General features: G+C 53.6%; 1 protein-coding gene across 1 annotated transcript in view; it reads left to right on the top strand.

Moving 5' to 3' along the window:
- Positions 1-26,791, top strand: part of LOC138452841 (uncharacterized) — a 317,626-nt gene that overhangs the window by 118,096 nt on the left and 172,739 nt on the right. The window contains exon 3 of the mRNA XM_069605185.1: positions 3,988-4,281. Coding sequence (XP_069461286.1) covers positions 3,988-4,281 — 294 coding nt within the window. The remainder of the gene's footprint in view (positions 1-3,987; positions 4,282-26,791) is intronic.

Here is a 26,791-nt window from a genome sequence, read left to right as displayed (position 1 = left end):
CTCTTTTAGACCTAAACAAATCAGCAAATCCACTTTGGAGGCAGAACTGGTAGTGGCAAAACCATTTCTGCAACAGCAGGTTCAAATATTGCCACAATTTGTGAAGTGGTAAACAATTATGCAGACTTTTTTTCCAGGACTGCATGAAATATATGTATCTGCACTTGTCATATGCATTTCAAGTGCTTCCTGTGAGAACCCATTTTCTACTATGTCCCGTGTAGTCACAGCCTTTCGGCGCTCAATGCTTCATGATCGTAAAGAAAATCTGACCATATTAGCACACGAGAAAGAACTGACGGAAAATCTTTGCATGGATGACTTTGTAAGGGAATTTTCAAAGATAAAGAGAAAATTACCCCTTTAAATCAGTTGCCAAAGGACTATTCTCATTTGTCAAGAATACAGTTTTTTTGCATGGATGGCTTTGTAAGGGAGTTTCAAAAGTTAAAGAGAAAATTACCCCTTTAGTTTCAACCAGTTGTCAAAGGACTATTCTCATTTGTCGAGAATACAGTTTTCTGGAGAAAAAAATGAATGTCTTGCTCATTTTTTCCTCTATTGTTTTTTTCAAAGTATTTTTGTTTTTGGGGAGTACACCTTAAGTCTAACCTAATTAATCATAAATATGTATGCAGTTTGAATTCTACAAATGAAAAAAAATTGAAAGAACACAGATAGGCTGCTTGGTTAAAAAGGCCAGGGGCAAAACCAACGGTTTGAGCTTTTGGTTAGATATGTGGTGGCATTTGCTAGGCACTGATATTATGGTGGTACTACCTGGCCATAGGTTTGCAACAGTGCCGGGAAAATGATGTGATTACCTAGACATTTGATAGGAGTGCTTGGCAAATTCCAATGTAATACCTATACATAAGCCAACTGGCTTTGTCAATGCTTGTTTTTAACAGGACTTCAGTGCAAGGAACAGATAATAATCAAATAGCTAATAGCACACCTGGTTAAGACATGTTTTTACACCATTAGCCATTTACTTCTGCAATAAACGCTCAGCAGACTGCTTAGAAATAACTCTGGCAGACAACAGTGTGATATTTCAGATTGCTAGAGTGATCTCAAAGAGATCTCAAGGGGATGTGTTTTGGGTGGCTAGGGGCAGGTAGTGGGTATGGCCCTGGGCAGTCCATGGGTGTGTAAATAACCAAACAGCTGCAAGTTATGTGTCCTTTCTCACTTGCCAACTCCCACTTTGCTATACTCGAATACAATAGTTTTGGATTAAAGGTGTCACTGAAGCGCCACCTAATAGCCCAAACTAAAAATACAATGGCTAAGATGTGCAGGTATGGACTTTGTAGAGCTCTTAATTTTACACAAGCTGCATGCAGAGTGCCAACCTAATAACAATGCTTGATGACTGCCCTAATTGAAGATGCCAAGAATGTGACTTTCACAATGTATCTCCTATACTTATGGGTGTCGGGCATCCTGCCTTTCCTGAAAATGTGTCACGACAAGAATGATAACTTTGTTCCTCTTCACTCTAAGGGTACCTCTCATAATGATTCCTACCTAATCAGAATGTATTCTTTGTACTTGGGAGGGTTTAGCCGCTTGCCCTGCCTGACAGGGACTAGGGCAAGATGGTGAGTATGGGCCGTGTTTCAGTACTTTCTGTCATACGTACTTACGGGGGGGTTTCTGACCAAGTGTGGAATACTGCCCGGCCAGAGGATGTCATAGCTGGGACTGTTTATAAAGTCCTGATCTTTATTAGCTCATGCAGTTTGGGTAACTGTCCATAGTGTCTGTATGGAAACAGAATCTAACCCATGTATTGTTTGTGCCAGAGGTTTGGAAGGCTATATAAAGTAGCTCCGGGGTGGGTTAGGCTACTCTCAGACCAACTGGAAATTGCCCCCCCCCCAATAACACCTCTAGCCCACCTAAATCATACATTCTGGAGCCGGGCCTGCAGCCTTGCATCTTCTCCCGACTCCTTTTCCTCTACAAACTAAGGTCTGGATATCCTGAGTGGAAGCAAAATATGACAACCTCCAGTCAAGGAAAGCACTCTCAGACCACTACGGTGATGATTTGACACATAATAAAAAGCCTTGTAATATAACACAACCTAATTTAGGGTATGCAGTAGGGGGAAAAAACAGAAAAGGCAGAAGTCTTGGTTTTTCGTACCAAACCTTACAATAATTGTCCCTTTTTTGAATAGTCTAATAAAGCTAAAAACGTATTTTTTCGAAGAGCTGTATTATCAGTGCTTTCACTGACATCAAACGGAAACTGTTGTACAATATAAAAATGGTTATTGGAAATGTCATATTCAAAATTCACTTTTGCATGTGTCATCACTGTTAAATATAGTTGGCAATGACAGGAGACGTTTTGCATGACATATCTCATGATGCATATATCTATATTTGACAAGGTATGTATATTAAAAGTTAATGGTGTTGTTAAAAGAAATAAGAATTCGACAACGAAGACCAGGGGCCAGATATTCAAACATTTGCACCAGTTCTTAAAAGTGAACAAATGCTTTGATAATATAGAATGGAGCAAACAGGTTTTGTCTTGATCTGTATTATCGATAAACATTTACATTGTATTCATACTGTTTTGGTGGACTATGTTTGCTGCAGAACATAAAAAGAAATCTATTTGCTACGTTTCTTTTTATGTTACTCATCAAGCATAGTAAATACAATATTCTGTTCCTTTTTGCCCTTATGAAAACATGCTTAGATAATGCAACTGGGGCTAAATCTGTTTGTTCCTTTCCCAATTATCTAAGCAGTAAAATCGGTGCTAAATTCCTTTGTTCCATTTTTTTTGCACCAGTGCAAAGCTTTGATAATCTGCCCCCAGATTACGCCTAGAAACACTTGTGTACAGACATGCTATAAATGGCATATTATATTATGTCATGGCAGGCCACTATGCAATGACTCGTGGCAGTCTAGCATCTGAGTGGCCAAGAAAAAGCTTTACAGCCCAATGAATGTACTTTTCTCCTGATCTATGAACGATTACCGAGTTTTATGAGAATTTCGAGGAAAAAATCTTGGCCGATTTTACTGCTTTTTTTAACCACAGGGAGACCCCCTGCAGTACTCCTTTGACCTCTAATCCTGCTATTTCTATATAATGTACCCCAACTTACTATCTACATGTTTTTGGTAAAAATGCAGCATACATCTGTGAAATTCCCATTCGGCAAAGGTGGGGAATACTCTTTTCTCCTGAGTGTCAGGACTGATGGTTCCTCAGGTGATGCGGGTCCCATTATCATTTCCCGTCCCTAAGCAGTGCTCCTGGATCCTCACTGCTCATGCACATGATATGGAATGCTTCTGCCTTGAAGTCTGCACGAGAGGGCTAGAGGGCTCTATACTGAGGTATGTGACTACTGCCAAAATGAGTGATTCTAAGCCTCCAAAAAAGACAACGATAACTTTGCACATAATAGAGTCCAATTGTAAGGGTTCTAATTCTATAGTGATTGTGCAGGGGGGAAAAGAGAAGCCACATCGTTCCTATCACAGAGCTTTTCCATGTATCCTTGCCCTGCGCCCAGTGTGTACATTTCACAAAGGGAAGCATAAAAGGCAGCCTTTTTCAAGCAGTTCACGCCTTCATTGCAAGCTTGCTGATTGGGTAGAGCTCGAAACAGTGGCATGAGCAAAGGAGACGCATGCAATGCAGGCTTCCCTTGGTGGTAACAGCCTCCATTTCATATTCAATCATCAGAAATGCAAATGTTAAATGAAACTGGCAACGTGCTCAATGCAAGTGCAGCATCAGAGGGCTGTAGATAGCCGAATTGAGAAGGCCTCTGCAACGGTTTTCAGGTTCTCGTTTTCACGACTGCACAGTGCGTTTTTAATATTTATTTTAAAATAACACGTACTTTAAATAGTGAAAAGAAATGCATGCGTAACAATTAATTGATAACTTTACACATTGTTCTCTATGACCGACCATGAGTTTATTTCTCTCCATACACAGGCTGCTCCCGCAGAAGACATTATAGTCCAGTCCAGGGAAGGAAGCTGCTGTACTCCCATCTGTGATTCGAGAAGACATTCTGCTAAATGTCCCAAAAAATCGAAATGCCATAAAGAACGCACGAAAAGTCATAATAAATCAGAAGAAAAGGCCCATGGTGATAAAGATGGCAATGAAGTAGAAACAGAAACCTTAGTGGGTAAACCTAAGCATTGGAAAAAACCAGTAGCGAAGAAACAGATGGTGAAACCCGGTGTATTTTGTCCACGAAACAATGACAGCAAAAGCAGACCGGTTGGTATTTAAGCTTCATTTGTTCTGTTTATGAATTCATAGGTGTTATGAGCAGGTCACTTCCAAATACAAAGAACCACATGTGGTGCTCTTGTTTGAATGTAAACGTGATGGAACATTGAATATCTCACTTGATACATTATCAGTTCAGTCAGAAGCATTAACCATTGTGAATTCCTGGGGTGCCTACTCACCAAGTAGTGCTTCCCAGCTGTGTCTGCCCTTAATACCCCAATATAAAATTGGTCATCTACGTATGCTTAACATCAGTTGAATGAACTTGCAGTATTTAAATTTGAGGCCTGATTCAGCACCTTACCAATGTGCGCGTGTTTCTGGGGTACTTTCTGTTGATGTGGCATGGAGTATATGAGTCCCTGGAAGAAAGAGATGAGGAATTTCAGAGGAATTTCATGATAAGCTGTAATATATTTTTAGTAAGATAAGGCAAACAGTGACTACATATATTTAGCTGATGTATGATTTTGTGAACATTGGGGGAATACCTCGAGTAATTCTTTTTTTTTTAAGAATGTCCATAATTTGCTATAGTCAAAGAGGGGGCAAGTTATTGCGTCATGGTTGGTGGTAGAAAGAAGAGCAAAGCTGGTCCCTTTCTGGCTACACTGAGCTTTGTGTTCATTCTCTGCTTGGCACTCGGTGACAGTGTGGTTTTATTAGCGGTTAGGGATCCCCATAATCTCCAGGATGGCCCTTGAGTATGTGTATGGGAGATTCCCAGGTGCACCGCACTGCAGCTCCAATGCATAGCACGGTGCCATTCCATGGGCACTACATCTTCCAGAATAGTTTTATGTCAGGGTCAGAGTAGCAGGACACCAGAAGCCCAGGCAATGTTTTACTCGGAGGAAGTCCCCTTTAAAGAGCCAAAAGAGAAACTTGGGTTCAGTTAGAGCACATCCCTCATGCCTAAGAACACATACAGGTCCCTTTAATACAGTTTTTAATGGACTAGAATTCTAGGATCACTCCACTAATGCCCACAAAGTATTTTATTTGTATTCTAAGCATCCGATGGCGCTAGTAGCTATCTTGCAACGGCCTTTTGGAGTCTGCTGCGTCGGCAGCCCTAAAATGGCTACCGCTATAAATATAGCAGTAGTCGTGACTACTGGATAGCGTTGCTGGAGGCCCTGCTAGTTTCTGGATTTGGGTTCCTTTCGGATGTAAGGTAAGACATTTCTGTCCTTTCTCTATGCAAACCCGTCACATTTATTCACACATGGCCACGCTCCCGGTGGACCGCCTTTTGGCAAGAGGACCCATTATGGCATTTTTACACATGCTGAGACTCGCTCACCATCTTAACAGAGTTCTCTTCGCTTGTGCTTATTTCTTTGTTACGACAGGCGTGATCTCTTGGACGTACAAGTAGCTATACGCAAATCCCTACTGACTGAGCTGCTTTGATAGCAAGAACAAGGTAAGACGCTGCAATAGCTCTTATTGCCACACTAAGTTAGTAACAAACAGTGTCCCCCATACAATATATAAAAACCCTCAGTCCTTTCCTACAGATTGGACCTGAGACAAGGACCATTTACTGTCCCACCCTGGACCACTGACTAAGACTAGATGGGCCGCAACTCCCTTCCGTGGTTCCAACCGGACACAGTAAGACTTGCATTTTTGTCTCCATTCAATCACGCATTAATTGTGACTGATCAAATAATCATATAACCTTTGCCTGGAACCCCACACACCCTCCTGACACGCTTCTCTGTCCCATTTTCTCGACAGAGCCCATAGGAAACTCCCACCATTCAATACTTCGTCCTGATGAAGGCCCGCACAAGAATGGCTACAAATCCAGCTCTTTAAGGCCGAAACACTGTCGTGTTGACTATATTATTTTATGTATCAGTGTCTAATCCCTTCACTGTTTTACTATTGTGCATCAAAGCACTGTGTACAGTTTTGTTTTGTCTATTATGTATTACTCATGCGTACCTTCTATGGTGTCAGGGTATGTACTTCTGTTTTGAATCACGATCCAAGGTATCAATCTTGGGTGAACACTATTTGTATCATTTGTTGAATTTCTTTTGTAAAAATTGAGTTTTCCTGTGATATTCCTTTGAAGATGCATATCATGTTGCGATATATATTAAAAATGTTGCATTAACAATGATCATTGTAGAAACTTGTTAATTGATCACAGGAGTGGTGTTTTTGGGTTCTGTGACCCTGTTCATTTGTTTTTTTGAATATTCAACTACCTTGGTAGAACAGGGTCATAACCGGGAGACCTATATATTGTTATGGCTTCCAGACATATCCAAATGACAACAACATTCAGTTCATCAACATCCACTTTGAGAAACTTGCAGAAATGAAAAGAATAGGGTGATCAACAGCACGATTCCTTATTTTCAAAGACATGTAGGTATGCAGAGAACAATTCTCTCTCTCTCTTGCATATGCTGTCACTATTCACAAATCGCAAGGTCTAACCCTAGAGCATTGATTGACATTGGCAGCACAGTCTTTAAAGAATGTATGAGTTATGTAGCACTTTCACATATACGTACACTCGAGGGACTATTCCTAGTCTATTTTGATGCAAAGTCAAGGCTGACATTCCTAGCATCCTAGAGTACAACAGACTACGTGCACTCTACACACCCCATCTAGATATGTACCCTGTTCCTCAAAAAGCTAACGTTTTAAAAAGAAAATTAATGCAAACAGAACTTGTAAAAGATCTCCCAACAATACCACCAATGAAACAAAAAAGAACTACTACTCCATCAAGCAGTTCAACCACAAAACTGTCTAGTGCAAATACAACTGCACATCCATCAGAAGATAAAAGGAGAAATATTTCTTCTGAAAAAACAAGTGGAGGTCCAGCAAACGACACAGAGACAGGACTCTCTGGTCCATTTAAATTTTCCAGCACAACTGGTATGAATTGCTATGCAAATGTAGCAATCAATCTTCTCTTCCAATTGCCACCAAATGTTCAAAACATTTACTTGAATGGCTCAGACCAGTTGTGTTTGCAAATGCTCGTCATTCATAGAAATGCCACAAATAATCCTGACAACACTTACAGGCCGATTCATGGAATTAAAGTGCACTGAAAATTCCGCGCAAGTGTGCGGAACCGTGCGAATCGCAGTGCAAGTGCACATCGATTCATGGAAGTTCGTGCGCAAGTAAAATCTGGGATGTGCGCTGAAAATCTGCGTGGCGCACGCCGGCGCACAGGTCATCTAACGGCGTGCGCTGTGGCCACAGCGAAAGCGCACATAGCGCGGCGCACATAACAAAAGTAGGCGTAACATGGGGCGTGACACGCGGAATGGGGAACAACGCGTGAAAATGTGGGCGTCTCGGGGAAAGTACAGGAGGCAAGTGCGCGGAATGCCCACACGCTCGCCTACAACACGTATTCATGGAATCGAATAGGGCAAACCAGCGCACGGCGAAGACGCGCACAGGCCTAAACACGTCTGCCACACGAAGGCAGGCGGTAGCGTCCCTGCGCATGAAAAAAATGTGCGCCAAAATGTGCGCTAACAAAAAGCACGTATATACAGCTCTGATGATTGTCCCATACTGTGGCCCTCAAGGACAAATGACGTGCAAAGGGGTACGCGACAAACACGAACACCTGCTGTGTCAAAAATAGCGTGTGCGTGTATTTCGGTGGTGCGCGGGAAGTTTCACACGCGATTGGCCTTGGGCGATCGGGGTGCGTGTATTCCTGGGGTTCGCGTGAAGTTTCACACGCGATTGGCCTGGGTACGTGTAAATCTGGGTTGTGCGGGAAGTTTCACACGCGATTGGCCTTGGGCGAGCGGGGTATGTGTATTTCGGGGGTGCGCGGAAAGTTTCACAGCGACAGGCCCTGTGCGAGTGGGGTACGTGTATATCTGGGGTGCATGGGAGTCCTACACGTGAATTGGCAGTGTAGGTCCTCCCAGGTGTTCCCTCTACACCCTCCACGGCCCCTGCAGGCAGCCCTCACCACAGGGGACTACTCTGCACCCCTGGTCATGTCCCGCAGGCAGCCCATCCACCATGGGAATGCCCCCCAGCCAAGCCACATGTCACCTTGCACTACTGATCACCAACGCATGACCCCCTCCACCCCCACCCCCCAGCAGTGCAGGGCACCTGCCAGCAGGCCCCCACTCATGTCCCACTCATGTCCCCTTGCACCCCCACCCCCCAGCAGTGCAGGGCACCTGCCAGCAGGCCCCCACTCATGTCCCCTTGCACACCCACCCCCCAGCACTGAGGGGCACCTGCCAACAGGCCCCCACTCATGTCCCTTTGCACCCCCACCCCCCAGCAGTGCAGGGCACCTGCCAGCAGGCCCCCACTCATGTCCTCTTGCAAACCCACCCCCCAGCACTGAGGGGCACCTGCCATCAGGCCCCCACTCATGTCCCCTTGCACACCCACCCCCCAGCATTGAGGGGCACCTGCCAGCAGGCCCCCACTCATGTCCTCTTGCACACCCACCCCCCAGCACTGAGGGGCACCTGCCAGCAGGCCCCCACTCATGTCCCCTTGCACACCCACCCCCCAGCACTGAGGGGTACTGCTAAGCGGACACCGGTGCAGTTCCCTCTGGGACCACTGCAAAAGATTTAGGCCTACAGGTGTTTGGCAGTAAACCCATTTGGTAGCTGTCTGTACCACACAGATTCACTTGGTAGCTGTGGCTGAGCAGTCGGACTTCCGTCGAGAAGAGTTAGGCAGTATGTGGAGTATACAAAATAGGGCAATTTACACAGTAGAACAAGCAGACACGGAACAGAGCTTGGGTGTAAAGATATATAATTATTTATTTTAAAAACACACATCTATGAAGAACACACTGGCACTAATACGGCAAACAACTTCAATTACAATTACTATAAGTATATCAATCCCCTAACAATATTTCGACAAGTCTAGGTTCAACGGCACCACTTATTTGCAGACAGAGGTGAATGTTTTAACCTAGATGGCAATCTAATATTCAAGAGAAAAGGCAGGGTATGAAACCAACTCGGTACCAACACTTTTACGAAGCAAATGCAAGGCAAGTAAGGCAGGGTATACTGTGGATCACAAAGTTCAGAGGCCAGGCCCACTCGGAGAGAGGCAAGGCTATATGTCCCAAAAAGTATCACAGTGGAAATGCACTTCGAGTCTTTGTAGCAAATTGTCACAGGAAGGTTGGACCAGTTTAGAACAAAAAGTTAAGAAGGTCTGTAGCCGACCCAAGGGAAAGGTAGAGATTTAAGACACCCCAAGCTAACCGTCACAAGGGAAGCCAGGCGGACACAGTACCTTGTAAGTGCAGAGACAGCTCCGGCGGGGGCAGTTGTTCCTGGTGGTGGATGCAAGTCGGGGCTTTGCCAAGAGATGAGATGGTCTCGTCGTCGAAGGAAAGTTGAAGATCGTTGCACCACCAGGGAAGAGACCAGCCGCGGAGTGCTCCGTCACAAGGTACCACCTTTTGGTCGCGGTACGGGCTAGTGGCTATCCGGTTGCTGGGGTGCTCAGCACGGGCAATTCGACCACTACGCCCTGGAAGCGAAGAAAAAGCAAAGGGACTGGTTGTTCCCACCAGTCAGGGGAAGAAGACTCTCCAGCCGGGAGATCTCCTCTGTCAGAGGTGTCGTCGTTGCAGGTTGGCTCAGCTTTACCCTCGTCGGATTCTTAGGTCCTGTGGCGACTTCTCAAGATCCAGTCCCAAAAGCCCTGCTTTTATGCAGAAAACCCCCATTCATTCAGCCTAGCTGTCAATCAGAACACGCTAAGTGGTGAGCGGGGTGGCTCACCACTTGGGCCAATCACACCAGAGTGCGACTGGAGTTGGCAAGGCAACTCCGTCCAGGGTGCCTAAACCCCCTCCCACACCCCCTGTAGTAGCCAGACAGAATGGCACCACTTTGGAGGGCTTCTGTGCAGAAGCCTGCCAAAAGTGGAACAAAGGGCTCAACCTTTGGTTCAGAGTTACAGACGCCATTTCAAAAACCGAGTTCTGGCAGAAAATACCAACCGGTAGATTTATTTAAGACAAATAAACCGGCGGTATGCTAGAGACTAACAGGAAAAAGTATTAGCCTCCAACAATGGGAAGAATCCCATAGAATTATATTCGGGGTCGAATATAACAAGTAGTTTCCACTGCCACCAGCCAAAACTCGACGAGGGGGGACGGGACAGTGCCCCCTCGAACAACAGACCCAGGGGTAATCGAATTACCCCTACCAGTATGTCCACAATAGGATGGTTTGTACTAGTTCTGTTAGTAAATTTAGGTCTAGTAAAGCCAATGGTGACTTTACATGCCCTGGGAGACAGTAGTCAGTCCCAGGGTATGGAGTCTATGGTGGGGATCCTCTAGGACACCCCAGTGTTACGGCACGGAGGGTGCGTAGTAACACACATAGCAAAACACATGAGACCCTATGGAGTAAAAGACCCCATAGCCCATAGAACACATTGACATTCAAAAGAATTAACCACATTCATGTCCAAGAGTGGGAGAAAAGAGTGTCACCCTTGGCAGGATGGAAAAAACAAACTCCAGAAATCCAGCCTAACAGAGAATTCTCCCTAACAGGCACCTGCCAGCAGGCCCCCACTCATGTCCCCTTGCACACCCACCCCCCTGCACTGAGGGGCACCTGCCAGCAGGCCCCCGCTCATGTCCCACTCATGTCCCCTTGCACCCCCACCCCCAGCAGTGCAGGGCACCTGCCAACAGGCCCCCACTCATGTCCCCTTGTACCCCCACCCCCCAGAACTGAGGGGTACCTGCCAGCAGGCCCCCACTCATGTCCCACTCATGTCCCTTGCACCCCCACCCCCCAGCAGTGCAGGGCACCTGCCAGCAGGCCCCCACTCATGTCCCCTTGCACCCCCACCCCCCAGCAGTGCAGGGCACCTGCCAGCAGGCCCCCACTCATGTCCCCTTGCGCACCCACCCCCAGCACTGAGGGACACCTGCCAACAGGCCCCCACTCATGTCCCACTCATGTCCCCTTGAACCCCTACCCCCCAGCAGTGCAGGGCACCTGCCAGCAGGCCCCCACTCATGTCCCCTTGCACCCCCACCCCCCAGCACTGAGGGGCACCTGCCAGCAGGCCCCCACTCATGTCCCCTTGCACACCCACCCCCCAGCACTCAGGGATACCTGCCAACAGGTCCCCACTCATGTCCCCTTGCACCCCCACCCCCCAGCAGTGCAGGCCACCTGCCAGCAGGCCCCCACTCATGTCCCCTTGCACCCCCACCCCCCAGCAGTGCAAGGCACCTGCCAGCAGTCCCCCACTCATGTCCCCTTGCACACCCACCCCCCAGCACTGAGGGGCACCTGCCAGCAGGCCCCCACTCATGTCCCCTTGCACACCCACCCCCCAGCACTGACGGGCACCTGCCAACAGGCCCCCACTCATGTCCCACTCATGTCCCCTTGCACCCCCATGCCCCAGCACTGAGGGGCACCTGCCAGCAGGCCCCACTCATGTCCCCTTGCACACCCACCCCCCAGCACTGAGGGGCACCTGCCAGCAGGCCCCCACTCATGTCCCCTTGCACACCCACCCCCCAGCACTGAGGGGCACCTGCCAGCAGGCCCCCACTCATGTCCCCTTGCACCTCCACCCCACAGCAGTGCAGGGCACCTGCCAGCAGGCCCTCACACATGTCCCCGTGCACACCTACCCCCCAGCACTGAGGGACACCTGCCAACAGGCCCCCACTCAAGTCCCACTCATGTCCCCTTGCACCCCCACCCTCCAGCAGGGCAGGGCACCTGCCAGCAGGCCCCCACTCATGTCCCCTTGCACCCCCACCCCCCAGCACTGAGGGGCACCTGCCAGCAGGCCCCCACTCATGTCCCACTCATGTCCCCTTGCACCCCACCCCCCAGCAGTGCAGGGCACCTGCCAGCAGGCCCCCACTCATGTCCCCTTGCACACCCACCCCCCAGCACTGAGGGGGACCTGCCAGCAGGCACCCACCCATGTCCCCTTGCACACCCACCCCCCAGCAGAGCAGGGCACCTGCCAGCAGGCCCCCACTCATTTCCCCTTGCACCCCCACCCTCCAGCAGTGCAGGGCACCTGCCAGCAGGCCCCCACTCATGTCCCCTTGCACACCCACCCCCCAGCACTGAGGGGAACCTGCCAGCAGGCCCCCACTCATGTCCCCTTGCACACCCATCCCCCAGCACTGAGGGGCACCTGCCAGCAGGCCCCCACTCATGTCCTACTCATGTCCCCTGGCACCCCCACCCCCCAGCACTGAGGGGCACCTGCCAGAAGGCCCCCACTCATGTCCCCTTGCACACCCACCCCCCAGCACTGAGGGGCACCTGCCAACAGGCCCCCACTCATGTCCCATGGCACCCCCACCCCCCAGCACTGAGGGGCACCTGCCAGAAGGCCCCCACTCATGTCCCCTTGCACACCCACCCCCCAGCACTGAGGGGCACCTGCCAGCAGGCCCCCACTCATGTCCCACTCATGTCCCCTTGCCCCACCACCCCCCAGCAGTGCAGGGCACCTGCCAGCAGGCCCCACTCATGTCCCCTTGCACCCCCACCCCCAGCAGTGCAGGGCACCTGCCAACAGGCCCCCACTCATGTCCCACTCATGTCCCCTTGCACCCCCACCCCCCAGCAGTGCAGGGCACCTGCCAGCAGGCCCCCACTCATGTCCCCTTGCACACCCACCCCCCAGCACTGAGGGGCACCTGCCAGCAGGCCCCGACTCATATCCCCTTGCACACCCACCCCCCAGCACTGAGGGGCACCTGCCAGCAGGCCCCCACTCATGTCCCCTTGCACAACTACCCCCCAGCACTGAGGGGAACCTGACAGCAGGCCCCCACTCATGTCCCCTTGCACCCCCACCCCCCAGCACTGAGGGGCACCTGCCAGCAGGCCCCCACTCATGTCCCACTCATGTCCCCTTGCACCCCACCCCCCAGCAGTGCAGGGCACCTGCCAGCAGGCCCCCACTCATGTCCCCTTGCACACCCACCCCCCAGCACTGAGGGGGACCTGCCGGCAGGCACCCACTCATGTCCCCTTGCACACCCACCCCCCAGCAGTGCAGGGCACCTGCCAGCAGGCCCCCACTCATGTCCCCTTGCACACCCACCCCCCAGCACTGAGGGGAACCTGCCAGCAGGCCCCCACTCATGTCCCCTTGCACACCCATCCCCCAGCACTGAGGGGCACCTGCCAACAGGCCCCCACTCATGTCCCATTCATGTCCCCTGGCACCCCCACCCCCCAGCACTGAGGGGCACCTGCCAGAAGGCCCCCACTCATGTCCCCGTGCACACCCACCCCCCAGCACTGAGGGGCACCTGCCAACAGGCCCCCACTCATGTCCCCTTGCACCCCCACCCCCCAGCAGTGCAGGGCACCTGCCAGCAGGCCCCCACTCATGTCCCCTTGCACCCCCACCCCCCAGCAGTGCAGGGCACCTGCCAGCAGGCCCCCACTCATGTCCCACTCATGTCCCCTTGCACCACCACCCCCCAGCAGTGCAGGGCACCTGCCAGCAGGCCCCCACTCATGTCCCCTTGCACCCCCACCCCCCAGCAGTGCAGGGCACCTGCCAACAGGCCCCCACTCATGTCCCACTCATGTTCCCTTGCACCCCCACCCCCCAGCAGTGCAGGGCACCTGCCAGCAGGCCCCCACTCATGTCCCCTTGCACACCCACCCCCCAGCACTGAGGGGCACCTGCCAGCAGGCCCCCACTCATGTCCCCTTGCACACCCACCCCCAGCACTGAGGGGCACCTGCCAGCAGGCCCCGACTCATGTCCCCTTGCACACCCACCCCCCAGCACTGAGGGGCACCTGCCAGCAGGCCCCCACTCATGTCCCCTTGCACACCCACCCCCCAGCACTGAGGGGCACCTGACAGCAGGCCCCCACTCATGTCCCTTTGCACACCCACCCCCCAGCACTGAGGGGCACCTGCCAACAGGCCCCCACTCATGTCCCACTCATGTCCCCTTGCACCCCCAGCACTGAGGGGCACCTGCCAGCAGGCCCCCACTCATGTCCCCTTGCACACCCACCCCCCAGCACTGAGGGGCACCTGCCAACAGGCCCCCACTCATGTCCCACTCATGTCCCCTTGCACCCCCACCCCCCAGCAGTGCAGGGCACCTGCCAGCAGGCCCCCACTCATGTCCCCTTGCACACCCACCCCCCAGCACTGAGGGGCACCTGCCAGCAGCCCCCCACTCATGTCCCCTTGCACACCCACCCCCAGCAGTGAAATGGCGATCTCATGACACAAACCAAAAGTCAACTATGTACATCAACACATGTCTGCCACACGAAGGCAGGCGGTAGCGTCCCTGCGCATTAAAAAATGTGCGCTAACAAAAAGCCTGTATATACAGCTCTGATGAATGTCCCATACTGTGGCCCTCTGGGACAAATGAGGTGCAAAGGGGTACGTGACAAACACGACACCCGCTGTGTCGAAAATAGCGTGTATTTCGGGGGTGCGCGGGAAGTTTCACACGCGATTGTGCCTGGGCGAACAGGGTTCGTGTACTTCAGGGGCTCGTGGGAAGTTTTACACGCGATTGTGCCTGGGTGAGCGGGGTACGTGTACTTCAGGGGCTCGCAGGAAGTTTTACACGCGATTGTGCCTGGGTGAGCGGGGTACGTGTACTTCAGGGGCTCGCGGGAAGTTTTACACGCGATTGTGCCTGGGTGAGCGGGGTACGTGTCCTTCAGGGGCTCGCGGGAAGTTTTACATGCGATTGTCCCTGGGCGAGTGGGGTACGTGTATTACTGGGGTGGGCGGGGAAGTACAGGAGGCAAATGCGTGGAACGCGCACACGCACGTGCCAAAAAAGACGCGCTAATCCGGAAACACATACGCCAGCAGGAAGCAGGCATACGTGGACCCGCGCAGCATAAAAGTGCGCGCAAACAACAAGCAAGCTCAGACGCCAGGATGAACATACCGTTCCTGGCAGCAGTGGTCGTGGGATACCACTGGAGGAGGAGGAGGATAGTCAGGCCCAGAATTTTCACACCCAGAACCAGCCTTTTTGGCATGCCTGATTACCACGTGTATGGGAGGTACAGGTTTCCATCTCACATATTACTCGACCTGGTCAGTGAGTGGAAGGATGACCTCACATCACCCACCCTCTGCTCCCAAGAACTCAGCCCCCTGGAGAAGGTCCTCAATGTACTGCACTTTTTGGCCACCGGATCATTTCAGCGGACAAGTGCCATAGTGGGGGGGGTCACAGGCCACGCAGTCACACTGCCTACACCAGGTCTTGGCCATCATGACTGCACGCCAATCAGTCCGCAGGCACATATACCTGCCCAGACCACCTGCAGAAAGGCAGGCTGCTGTCCAGGATTTCTACGGGGTGGCACAATTCCCCAAAGTCCTAGGTGCCATTGATTGCACCCATGTGGCTCTACGTCCCCCCAGGGCATCAGAGCACATCTATAGAAACCGCAAGCACTGGCATTCCATCAACGTCCAGGTAGTATGTGATGCCAAGGGAATCATCACCTCAGTATATGCCAACTATCCAGGGTCCGCCCACGACAGTTTCATTTACAGAATGTCAACCCTAAACCGGGACCTAGAAGCTGGGCGGCATGGTGATACATGGCTGCTCGGTGAGTATAAATGCCACAGCACATGCATGCATGCCAGATACTGAGTAATGTCACAACCCTACTAATGATACCCATCACCACCTCCCCAGGGGACAGTGCCTACCCTCTCATCACCCACATGATGACGCCAATTCAGAACCCCACCACGCCACCTGAGGTAAGATACAACACAGCCCATATTGCAACCCGGGGCATAGTGGAGCGCACATTCTGAGTGCTCAAGTCACGCTTTCGCTCCCTTGACCGTTCTGGCGGGCAGCTGTTATACGCTCCCCCAGTAGTGTGCAGGATCATAGTGGCAGCATGTGTCCTGCACAACGTTGCAACACGCCGGGGCCTGCCGGTGGACATGGTGGTGCCCCCACATCCCTAACCACATGCACGCCCGCTGCGCATGGGAGGGGAAAGGGCACCGGGTGAGGCAGCCCGAACGCAGCTGGTGGCTAATTACTTCACTTAGAATCACACCCCTGTGGAGTGCACACAGCCCTGCCACATACCAGCTGACAATCGATGATGACACAAGGGACAGTGAACTGTCACAACCATACTAGCCTGAGATTGGTCACCTGGAAGTGTCACAATGTGTGCATCCCTACCTACAGAAACACCACCAATGCTGTGTCATCAAAAGACACATACGCTGCTAAATGCATTACCCCCTTGAAAAATACAACATGAGAACAGTGCCATGTCACCCAACCCCTCCCCAGCACCACCACCCAACACACCATGGCATGTCATGCTATGTGAGAGCAAACAAAGCAATCCCGAAAACCTGACACAAGTGTCACAAAGTACAGTGTCCCTAATGGAAACTGGCCACACACAATATGCTCCCAGTAATGTTAAACTAACAACACACATGACCAAATACTTACCAACAATACAATGCAGCTACACAAGCTCAAACATAACTAAAACATGACAGTACTAAGTTAAAGTAGCCGTAGTCTTACAACCTGAATATGCCACCACATCGCCCCCTTCCAACTGTAGTCTTGCAGGCTTCAAAACTTGTCTGTGTACTGCATACAACATGTACTCCATCTCCAAAGTAGACGGCCTTGTGACGACATGAGGAATGAACCTGCAAATTCAGAGGGAGACATGGGCGCAGAAGCATACGTAATTCCAACATGCAGTGTACAATACAATAACAATATACACAAGGAATGTCTACACAGTATTGACTACAGACTGCCCACACAGCTCATGGGAGCCCAACATCACTGTGTACATCACTGTCACTTGGTCACACCCTTTGCAAGCCCATGGAAACGGGAAGCAGGAGGGGGGTGTGTCTCACGAACCCAAGCATCGAACACAAACTCAGGACAAGTCTGCATGTGCCCAGCCGGAATACAGTGGATGCCCACGTTAGCCACACAAGGCAATAAACTGTTAAAAAATAATAAAAAATAAAAAAGCAAAAATCTAAAAAGCAAAAATAAAAAATGGCCATGTGGGGCCCGGGGGCGGGGGGGGAGGCCACCCAGGAGGTCCTAGGACAGGGTGCGCACCAACAGCTGCCTGTGTGGATGTTGGGAAAAAAAAACACCTCCATGGACTCATGGCCTGCACGGCTATGCCAATGTGGGAGAACTGCTGCTGTCGCTCTCATTACCCTCTGCTGCTGCCGCAGGAGGTGGTGGTGCTATGGGAGGCAGCCCACGCAAAGCCCTGGTATGGTCCTCCATGGCAGCAAGCATGCGGGTGTGGAAGGTCTCGTTCTGGAGGATTATAGTGCGGCGATCCCCATGCAGCACCTGACGTGATGCCCGGATCTCCTCCCGAGTTGCCTGCATCTCAGCTGAGAGCGAACGTGTGAGCCGCTCCAGCAGCTGTTCTGTCCTCAAGTTAGTGGAAGTCTCAAGTCTCAAGGTCAACAAGAGTCTCCCTGAGGTGATGGAGTTCTACCCTCAGGGGTTCCCTGTGGCCCTGGGACTCTATTGATATCGATTGGCGTAGAGTCTCCAGTGCCGCCTGTCTGTCCCTGTTGGACGCCAACATGTCTTCCCTGTGTGATTGGCAAATGGAGTCTGTTGCCTGCTGTAGTAGCTCCATCTGCCTTTCAGGGGGACAACGGAAGTGGCCACCCTCACCATTGCTTGAGCCATCATCTCAACTGATGCTGCCTGTTGGGTTGCCATACCGTAAATGGATTGTTCCCATGCGGTATTGCCTGGTGGCATACGGCCACCACGTCGGTGGGCACCACACCTGTTTGGGGCAAGGCGATCTGCGCCTTGCTGTGCCGGTACTGCCTGAGGCTGCAGGACTGCATTCTCCCTCTGATCTGCTGGCCCAGGAATAGGATCAGATGTTGAGGAGTGTGACCCTGCATCCGTAACCGCCAAAGGCTGACTAACCAACACTGACATCCCCATAGAGGGTTCTACCCCTGGTGCAGGTGGGTTGGACAGAACAGAACCCCTTCCAGAAACACTTACCTGCAACGCCACATAGGTCTCATCATCCGAATCAACACCTGAATAGAGGTCTGGGGAGGTGCACCCAGAGACACCCCTGGACAGAATCGTCTGCAGCAAGAGTGGGTTCTCACCCACCACCACACCACGTCCCCCACTGGTGGCCGGTTGTGCCTCAGGTTCCTCCTGGGTCTGCACCATCTCCTCAACCTCAACAGCATCAAGTGCGTCATCCCCTGCAAAAACATGAAAGACAAAAAATGGAAACAGGCATTAGCACCATAGCACACAAATAGGCCTGACAAGCTACAGAACCAGTACATGATTTACACATGTCCCACATGACTATAACCCTCCCATGCATGCACTGTCACAGAGTTGGAAGGGGAGGCAAAAGTCTGACACTGATGAAACCAAGATGGAAGAGCAACACATTTGCTGCATGCTGGGTAGCACTGCCATCACACATTGGCCTGTGAGTGGCATGTCCTATACACGTAAATGACACATGCCATCACACAGATGGCATGTACCATAGCCATGGTACATTCCACAAGTACATCCATATGTCAGTGAATGAGTACTGTCACCCATCCATGTGAGATGGACATGAAGAGATGAAAAATGCCACATAGTGTGAAAAGATACGCCATGTGCCACACACTGCAACACATCCAGTGTACAAAAATACAGTGCAGGGCCATGTACACATCAATGGTTGTGCACTTCAACATGACAGGAAACAACTAGCATGTTCCACATTCAAACAGGCCCAAAAACATCATGTGATCAGGACAATACTCATTCAGCCTGAATGGCCAAATCATTCAACTACCAAGGTGACACATGTGGGCCAATGTGGGGTTCTTCAATGACAGAAGCATGTCACATATGTCACAATAGGGCTGAGGAATGTGTTGTAAAAGTGGGAGAATTGAAACAATCAGCCTGAAAGAACACTGAAAAATACAAACAATGTTGCTGCATGATGCCACCTCAAGGGCAACTGCCGTAATGTTGCGCAAAATTACTACTGTGGGCAGAAGGGATAGTGTCACACCCAAATTCAAGGCAGCAGAATGTTTTGGATGAAGCACATGGGTGACCCATACTACTCAGTAACACACACCCTCATCTGACAATTAGAACCCATCACCCAAACAACATACACATGCATTACACACACACGCATGGGCACTCACCGGACAATGTGTCATAATCGGGTAGTTCTCCCACACCTCGGATCTGTTCCTCTGTGACGAAGGTCCCAGCAACAGACTCATGTTCAGTGAGTTTGTTGTCCTCTTGTGGAGACCCACCGCCAGTCACCAGAGTAGCGGCATGACTTGAGGCCAGCTTGTCCTTTGCTCTGCGTTTCAGGTTGTTCCACCGCTTGTAGCAATCATCAGCTGAGCGCCTCACAAATCCAAGGGCACTTATGTGGTGGGCTATGGTCTGCCAGTGTGCCTTACATTGACCAGGTTTGGTCTTGGACCCTGCAGTCACCACCATTTCATGGCTATGTTGCAACACATAGCTCACAAGTGCATTAAGATCTGTGTCATTAAAGCAAGGCTTCCTTGACGTGCCGGAGTGTGTAGCCGTGCCTGGGGTCTCAGCCTGTCGTGCCAGAGCACCCTTCTTCCTCTTTTTAGAAGGTGGAGCGGAGCCTGAGTGGCTAACGCCGCTCTGGTCATTAGGGGCAGAATCACCGGTGGACTGGGTTGTTGGAGTGTGCAAATGCACATTGACCATAGGACTTGGTGCAGGCATTGTCTGAAGTGTGATGTTGGCAGTGGGAACATCAGTATGATGGGCCTGGACCGACACTGTCCTGGCTGGGAGAGTCAGAGCTGGGGCAGATGGAGCTGCAGCTGCCCCTGCAGCCTCACCACCCTGCATACTTGCCCCAGATCCACGTGGCTTGGTGACAACTTGCACCGCCACAGGTGGCTTAGACTTGCTGACCTGGAAGACAGCCAGGGAGTCATCCTGTGCCAGGTAAGGTGCCACAATGGGCTGGTCCAACAAGGGCTGAGCTGGGATGGTCTCAGCCACGTTTCCTTCAACCATGGGGGGGTTCATGGGTGTCCCTGATTGGTCCTCCACACATGGGGGTATAGGGGCACCCTGCAAATCCTGGCCACGTCCCCTACCGTGCCCACCACGTCCACCTTTTGAAGGTCAGTCACCTTTGCCTCCCTTACCGCTTGGTCGCCTCCCAACCATGGCACTGATGTTGTTGTGAGTATGGGAGGAGCAGTAAACTATTGTCCTGGGCAATTGGGGGTCAAAGTGGTAGGGTACTAGATGGAATTCGTACCCTAGTGCTCTAACAAGGCTGTCTGTGACCCCTGGGGAAGATGACGGGTCACGCAACGCACAGGCAGCCCAAAACAAAAATAAACGTGCACGCAACCCCTCGTAGACCACGTGCATGGAAAAATGAACCCGCACTACGCTGTGGCACCCAGAAACACAAAAATAAGCGTACGCCTGATACACGCAGCCTACAATGACCTCTGAAGGGGTACGCGACACACGGGGCAAGCACAGTTGCTAAGTACGTGCGGAACTCACTGTCTGCCTGGAAAAAGAACGTGAAAAATACGTGCTTATGCGCGGTGGCAACACCCCCGCCAAAAGAAGAATTGTACGCTGTCTGAGGAGACAGGACAAAAGGAGAAGTGAACACTGTTTGAGGAAACAGGCCCAAAAAAAGTAGAAAAATGAAAGCTGTCAGAGGTAACAGGGAGTACGAACTTGAAACGCTGTGAAGTAATCGCGTGTGAAACGACAAGAAGTACAGAATCCACAAACTCGCTCTCCACAATAAGCACGTACAAGGAAATGGCGTCCTACACGTACCTTTTAAACCGGCCCACACGTACACGTCACTTACGCATGTACGTGCCCTTTCCTCCAATTACACGCGCTGACACTCGGACGTGCAGCATTTCCACATGTGCTCTGTCATCACGTGCTATGAGGGAAACACCTGCGCGCGTCACGTCACAGACGCGCTTATGCGCTAAGGGCCTTTGGTCCAATGAAATTGCGTACGTGCGCTGACGCGCTTACACGCTAAAGGCCTTTCCTCGAATTACACGCTGACGTGCAAGATTTTCATGTGCCAAATCACTCTGTATCAAGCTGGCCACGTGTTCACACACGGAAGACCACGCTCCTGCCCAGAAGGCCGAATTACTGCCCCCCAGAGCCCGGAGCACGCTCCCACCTGCCATCTGCTGCCTGCACGTCAGCCAGGGGTGCTGTTGCTGTGACCACCCCTGCTGGAATCGAAGACTACCGACTGGGATTCCATCGCTCCACAGCCCAGCCCCAGGACCCACTTGCCCACCCACTCCTGCCTCTGGGGTTGCCATGTCCAGCACCACACCATCTGGCGGCACTTGCAACCCCCAGCCAGAGAGGCAGAGGGCCACCAGCTTCACTGCCACTGAAGTTGGTGTCCTGGTGGAGCAAGTCCTGGGGCAGTATGATGCCCTCTTCGGAAGGTCGCGCGCCGACAAGGAAGGACGGACCAGGATCTGGACGGACATCGTGACTGCCATCAACGAATTCCATCATGTCAAGAAGCGCTGGGAGGACTTCAGGTCCAGGACCCTCAACAAGGCCGGCGCATCTTGAAGGCAGCGGATGCTAAGGGACGCCGGGGCCACCTGTCGGAAGACCAAATGAGGGTCCTGGAACGCGTATGCCCAGCACTCCATGTCCAGGTCCTTGAGAGGCACACCCATCTGGAGTCGAGCGGTAAGTGTACATGCATACTGATTGGAAGCTGTGCGTGTGGTGGTGTGCCAGTAGTCTGCAGGTTGCACATGTGGTTTTGTAGGGCCATGTATGGATGTGTATGTAGAGGGCTGTGAGGCTGACACATGCGAGTCCTTTCATGTGTGAGACACATGGATGGTGTATTTGTGGGTAAGCATGCAGGCCAAATGCAGATGTGTGAGCACACATGTTTGAATGACTGTGTATGTCAGTTGTCAAGGTTGTGGTGTCACACATGGATGTTGGTTCCAGCTGCATGTATCTGCACTGTGTACATGTGCATGTATGTGTATCTGACAAGTGTGCAACTGTCATGCAACATGGATGCATGTGAGACTGATATGTAGAAGACTGATTGCCAGATGTGACATGGATGCCGGTCTCATCACTGCGACACTTGGTGGAGGTGTACACATGCATGTAAGTGTGGTGGCGTGTGTGCATGTCTAGTGCACTCCCTGTGTCTCATGTGATTTCTGGCTCACCTTTGCGATATGGCTGTGGAATAGCTCATGTGTGTGATTTGAAATGACATGTGTGTTGGGGATTGTGATGCCATGTCTGAAGTTTAACAATGACACTCGTGTGCAACTGTCATGTGTGTATGAGTCCATTGTACAGTGCCCTGATGCCTGTGTCCTATCTCTCCCTGTCTGCAGTGTCGACTGATGAAGAGGGCGGAGAGGGTGCTGTGGAGCACAGCGGAAGGGATCGCACCGCCAGCCGGAGACGCAAGGCCCGGCTCCCCTCCCAGGTTGTAATCTCGTCGGGGAGTGAGGAGTCCGGTGCCGCGTCCCAGGTCGCAGCTGCCGAGGGGAGGTCCAAGAGGCGGAGGTCGGAGTTGGACTCCTCGGCAGCAGAAGGGGCAGCTGAGACCCCACAGGGCCCGACAGAGGAAGATGGCACGGAGTCATCCAGGTTGGTGAGGGGTTTGGTGGAGGAGGAGGCCGTGCAAGCGACAGAGACGGGGTCTGGAGGTGCGGATTCCTCTGGTGCTAGTGGTGCAGTGCAGGGGCAGGGACAGGAGGCAGCACAGGCTGCCGCGGATGTGCCTGTGTGTAATCCTGCCCCCGATCCTGTGACTGCATCATCTTGCATCAGCAGGGATACCTACGTCCAGACCCGTTTTCAGGCAGTGGATGAGCTTACGACAACTGGCCTTCCTCTGCCTGCAGACGTGGCTATCCGGGACCGGGTTGAGCCTGTCCTGGGTGGTGTGGCGTTGCGTCAACGGGCCATGCGAGGCGAAATGCAGTCTTTTCATGGGGAGACTGCAAGACGTTTCGAATGGCTCGTTGACCACGTCGACCTACTGGGACAGGTCACCAGGGCCGGATTCCTCCGTTTGCTGGGCCTTGTTCCGACCCCCTCCCCAACTGAACCCCCTATGCGCCAGTCGTACTCCGTGCCATCTTCCCACCCATGTGTCACCTGGGTGCCCTGTGGAGCTGCCTCTGACCCTGCACCCAGGCTGGTGGAGGACACATCCCTGCCACAGTCGGGAGTCGGACGTCCAGCAGGGGTGGCCACCTCAACAACTGCACCCCAGCCGGAGGAGGAGGTGCAGGCAGCAAGAGCCAGGGCACGGGCAGAGGCACAGCAGCAGCAGCAACAAGGTGGGAGCCATGATGGCTCATGGCCTTCGTCATCGGAGGGGCAGGCATCGGCCAGAGGGCAGGAGGACCCAGGACGGGAAGTGTCTTCCATGTGGCAGCGGTTAGGCCATGCCATAGATGCGGAGCGGCAGCGGGCAGAAGAGGCACGGCTCACGATGGTCAGGGCGGAGAACTCCATGCGGAGGGCCCTGAGGCGGGCCGAGTGCCTCGAGGCAATTCGCAGGGAGTTGGAGGAGAACATGTCGTCGTTCCTGCGAACCCTCGGGGCCATGGAAGAGGACCGCCTCCGGGACATTGAGCTGGAGTTCGATGATGCCCTGGCCCGGGACATCCAAAAGTGAGCCGTTGGACTAGCCCGCTGCTCTTGTAAATAGTTAGTGTTAGGTTTCCTTTGGTTTTCTCTTTATTTTGGTTGCGCTTGGACAATGCACCACGTTTCTGTATATAGTTTTTCATTAGGTAGTATTTTTGATAGGTTTCATTGCACACCCACCCCCCCAGCACTGAGGGGCACCTGCCAACAGGCCCCCACTCATGTCCCCTTGCACCCCCACCCACCAGCAGTGCAGGGCACCTGCCAGCAGGCCCCCACTCACGTCCCCTTGCACCCCCACCCCCTAGCAGTGCAAGGCACCTGCCTGCAGGCCCCCACTCATGTCCCCTTGCACACCCACCCCCCAGCACTGAGGGGCACCTGCCAGCAGGCCCCCACTCATGTCCCCTTGCACACCCACCCCCCAGCACTGAGGGGCACCTACCAACAGGCCCCCACTCATGTCTCACTCATGTCCCCTTGCACCCCCACCCCCCAGCACTGATGGGTACCTGCCAGCAGGCCCCCACTCATGTCCCCTTGCACACCAACCCCCCAGCACTGAGGGGCACCTGCCAGCAGGCCCCCACTCATGTCCCCTTGCACACCTACCCCCAGCACTGAGAGGTACCTGCCAGCAGGCCCCCACTCATGTACCCTTGCACCCCCATCCCCCCAGCAGTGCAGGGCACCTGCTAGCAGGCCCCCACTCATGTCCCCTTGCACCCCCACCCCCCAGCAGTGCAGGGCACCTGCCAGCAGGCCCCCACTCATGTCCCCTTGCACACCTACCTCCCAGCACTGAGGGGCACCTGCCAACAGGTCCCCACTCATGTCCCCTTGCACCCCCACCCCCCAGCAGTACAGGGCACCTGCCAGCAGGCCCCTACTCATGTCCCCTTGCACCCCCACCCCCCAGCACTGAGGGGCACCTGCCAGCAGGCCCCCACTCATGTCCCACTCATGTCCCCTTGCACCCCCACCCCCCAGCAGTGCAGGGCACCTGCCAGCAGGCCCCCACTCATGTCCCCTTGCACACCCACCCCCCAGCACTGAGGGGCACCTGCCAGCAGGCCCCCACTCATGTCCCCTTGCACACCCACCCCCCAGCACTGAGGGGCACCTGCCAGCAGGCCCCCACTCATGTCCCCTTGCACACCCACCCCCCAGCAGTGCAGGGCACCTGCCAGCAGGCCCCCACTCATGTACCATTGCACACCCACCCCCCAGCACTGAGGGGCACCTGCCAGCAGGCCCCCTCTCATGTCCCCTTGCACACCCACCGCCCAGCACTGAGGGCCACCTGCCAACAGGCCCCCACTCATGTCCCACTCATGTCCCCTTGCGCCCCCACCCCCCAGCAGTGCAGGGCACCTGCCAGCAGGCCCCCACTCATGTCCCCTTGCACCCCCACCCCCCAGCAGTGCAGGGCACCTGCCAGCAGGCCCCACTCATGTCCCACTCATGTCCCCTTGCACCGCCACCCGCCAGCAGTGCAGGGCACCTGCCAGTAGGCCCCCACTCATGTCCCCTTGCACCCCCACCCCCCAGCAGTGTAGGGCACCTGCCAGCAGGCCCCCACTCATGTTCCCTTGCACACCCACCCCCCAGCACTGAGGGGCACCTGCCAACAGGCCCCCACTCATGTCCCACTCATGTCCCCTTGCACCCCCACCCCCCAGCACTGAGGGGCACCTGCCAACAGGTCCCCACTCATGTCCCACTCATGTCCCCTTGCACCCCCAGCCCCCAGCAGTACAGGGCACCTGCCAGAAGGCCCCTACTCATGTCCCCTTGCACCCCCAGCCCCCAGCACTGAGGGGCACCTGCCAGCAGGCCCCCACTCATGTCCCACTCATGTCCCCTTGCACCCCCACCCCCCAGCAGTGCAGGGCACCTGCCAGCAGGCCCCACTCATGTCCCCTTGCACACCCACCCCCCCAGCACTGAGGGGCACCTGCCAGCAGGCCCCCACTCATGTCCCCTTGCACACCCACCCCCCAGCACTGAGGGGCACCTGCCAACAGGCCCCCACTCATGTCCCCTTGCACCCCACCCCCCAGCAGTGCAGGGCACCTGCCAGCAGGCCCCCACTCATGTCCCCTTGCACACCCACCCCCCAGCACTGAGGGGCACCTGCCAGGAGGCCCCCACTCATGTCCCCTCGCACGCCCCACCCCAGCAGTGCAGGGCACCTGCCAGCAGTCCCCCACTCATGTCCCCTTGCACACCCACCCCCCAGCACTGAGGGGCACCTGCCAACAGGCCCCCACTCATGTCCCACTCATGTCCCCTTGCACCCCCACCCCCCAGCAGTGCAGGGCACCTGCCAGCAGGCCCCTACTCATGTCCCCTTGCACCCCCACCCCCCAGCACTGAGGGGCACCTGCCAGCAGGCCCCCACTCATGTCCCACTCATGTCCCCTTGCACCCCCACCCCCCAGCAGTGCAGGGCACCTGCCAGCAGGCCCCCACTCATGTCCCATTGCACACCCACCCCCCAGCACTGAGGGGCACCTGCCAGCAGGCCCCCACTCATGTCCCCTTGCACACCCACCCCCCAGCACTGAGGGGCACCTGCCAACAGGCCCCCACTCATTTCCCACTCATGTCCCCTTGCACCCCCAGCACTGAGGGGCACCTGCCAGCAGGCCCCCACTCATGTCCCCTTGCACACCCACCCCCCAGCACT

This window comes from Ambystoma mexicanum, chromosome 4p (assembly GCF_040938575.1).
Source record: "Ambystoma mexicanum isolate Mex_15411 chromosome 4p, UKY_AmexF1_1, whole genome shotgun sequence".
In the NCBI taxonomy this organism is placed as follows: domain Eukaryota; kingdom Metazoa; phylum Chordata; class Amphibia; order Caudata; family Ambystomatidae; genus Ambystoma; species Ambystoma mexicanum.
Note: the sequence above shows the minus strand (reverse complement) of the source record. Positions and strands in the feature narration are given on the sequence as shown.